The 2,500-nt window shown below is 59.2% G+C and overlaps 1 protein-coding gene across 1 annotated transcript; it reads left to right on the top strand.

The window, feature by feature from the left end:
- Positions 1–248: 248 nt before the first annotated feature.
- LOC135567297 (uncharacterized) lies at positions 249–2,468 on the top strand (the record flags this gene model as incomplete). Its single annotated transcript, XM_065014717.1, has 6 exons — positions 249–629; positions 772–951; positions 1,245–1,436; positions 1,577–1,653; positions 2,062–2,202; positions 2,303–2,468. Coding segments are annotated over exons 1-6 (1,137 nt in total), but the record flags the coding sequence as incomplete, so codon positions are not given.
- Positions 2,469–2,500: the final 32 nt, after the last annotated feature.

The following is a 2,500-nucleotide window of genomic DNA, read 5'->3' as shown; positions in this document are numbered from 1 at the left end:
GAGAGACGAGGAGGGAGGGAGGGAGGAGGGGGTGATTGAGTTATTCCGTGGTTTATCTTGTTCCGATGCTAACAGCTTTATAGCATCAGATGCAGGTGGTGAATGTTGAAGGGTTTCCCCAGATATCACAGCCCTCTCTCTCTCCCTCTCCTCCCTCTCTCTCTCTCTCTCTCCTCTCTCTCTCTCTCTCTCTCTCTCTCTCCCTCTCTTGTTCAGTTCCAGTGTCCTCAGACAGTTCACCAGCCCCCATGTTCCAGTGTCCCCAGATGGTTTACCAGCCCCCATGTTCCAGTGTCCCCAGATGGTTCACCAGCCCCCATGTTCCAGTGTCCCCAGATGGTTCACCAGCCCTCCATGTTCCAGTGTCCCCAGATGGCTCACCAGCCCCCATGCTCCAATGTCCCCCAGATGGTTCACCAGCCCCCAGATGGTTCACCAGCCCCCAGATGGTTCACCAGCCCCCATGTTCCAGTGTCCCCCAGATGGTTCACCAGCCCCCAATGTTCCAGTGTCGCCAGACAGTTCACCAGTCCCCCATGTTCCAGTGTCCCCAGATGGTTCACCAGCCCCCATGTTCCAGTGTCGCCAGACAGTTCACCAGTCCCCCATGTTCCAGTGTCCCCCAAATGGTTCACCAGCCCCCATGTTCCAGTGTCCCCAGATGGTTCATCAGTCCCCCATGTTCCAGTGTCCCCCAGACGGTTCACCAGCCCCCCATGTTCCAGTGTCCCCCAGATGGTTCACCAGCCCCCATGTTCCGGTGTCCCCCAGACAGTTCACCAGCCCCCCATGTTCCAGTGTCCCCTGATGGTTCACCAGACCCCATGTTCCAGTGTCCCCAGACAGTTCACCAGCCCCCATGTTCCAGTGTCTCCCAGACGGTTTACCAGCCCCCATGTTCCAGTGTCCCCAGATGGTTTACCAGCCCCCATGTTCCAGTGTCCCCAGATGGTTCACCAGCCCCCATGTTCCAGTGTCCCCAGATGGTTCACCAGCCCCCCATGTTCCAGTGTCCCCCAGATTGTTCACCAGCCCCCATGTTCCAGTGTCCCCAGATGGCTCACCAGCCCCCATGTTCCAATGTCCCCAGATGGTTCACCAGCCCCCAGATGGTTCACCAGCCCCCAGATGGTTCACCAGCCCCCCATGTTCCAGTGTCCCCAGATGGTTCACCAGCCCCCAGATGGTTCACCAGCCCCCATGTTCCAGTGTCCCCAGATGGTTCACCAGCCCCCATGTTCCAGTGTCCCCAGACAGTTCACCAGCCCCGCATGTTCCAGTGTCCCCTGATGGTTCACCAGACCCCATGTTCCAGTGTCCCCCAGACAGTTCACCAGCCCCCCATGTTCCAGTGTCCCCCAGACGGTTTACCAGCCCCCCATGTTCCAGTGTCCCCAGATGGTTTACCAGCCCCCATGTTCCAGTGTCCCCAGATGGTTCACCAGCCCCCATGTTCCAGTGTCCCCAGATGGTTCACCAGCCCCCATGTTCCAGTGTCCCCCAGATGGTTCACCAGCCCCCATGTTCCAGTGTCCCCAGATGGCTCACCAGCCCCCCATGTTCCAATGTCCTCCAGATGGTTCACCAGCCCCCAGATGGTTCACTGGCCCCCATATGGTTCACCAGCCCCCATGTTCCAGTGTCCCCCAGATGGTTCACCAGCCAGATGGTTCACCAGCCCCCATGTTCCAGTGTCCCCAAATGGTTCACCAGCCCCCATGTTCCAGTGTCCCCCAGATGGTTCACCAGCCCCCAGATGGTTCACCAGCCCCCATGTTCCAGTGTCCCCAGATGGTTCACCAGCCCCACATGTTCCAGTGTCCCCAGATGGTTCACCAGCCCCCCATGTTCCAGTGTCCCCAGACGGTTCACCAGCCCCCATAGACATGTTCCAGTGTCCCCAGATGGTTCACCAGCCCCCCATGTTCCAGTGTCCCCCCAGATGGTTCACCAGCCCCCCATGTTCCAGTGTCCCCCAGATGGTTCACCAGCCCCCAGATGGTTCACCAGGCCCCCATGTTCCAGTGTCCCCAGATGGTTTACCAGCCCCCCATGTTCCAGTGTCCCCAGATGGTTCACCAGCCCCCATGTTCCAGTGTCCTGCACAGTTCACCAGCCCCCCATGTTCCAGTGTCCCCAGATGGTTCACTCAGCCCCCATGTTCCAGTGTCCCCCAGATGGTTCACCAGCCCCCATGTTCCAGTTTCCCAGATGGCTCACCAGCCCCCCATGTTCCAATGTCCCCAGATGGTTCACCAGCTCCCCAGATGGTCTAATAGCCCCATGTTCCAGTGTCCCCCAGATGGTTCACCAGCCCCCAGATGGTTCACCAGCCCCCCATGTTCCAGTGTCGCCAGACAGTTCACCAGTCCCCCATGTTCCAGTGTCCCCAGATGGTTCACCAGCCCCCCATGTTCCAGTGTCCCCAGATGGTTCACCAGCCCCCCATGTTCCAGTGTCCCCAGATGGTTCACCAGCCCCACATGTTCCAGTGTCCCCA

This window comes from Oncorhynchus nerka, unplaced genomic scaffold (assembly GCF_034236695.1).
Source record: "Oncorhynchus nerka isolate Pitt River unplaced genomic scaffold, Oner_Uvic_2.0 unplaced_scaffold_2200, whole genome shotgun sequence".
Taxonomy (NCBI): Eukaryota; Metazoa; Chordata; class Actinopteri; order Salmoniformes; family Salmonidae; genus Oncorhynchus; species Oncorhynchus nerka.
This window is presented reverse-complemented; position numbering and strand designations above follow the sequence as displayed.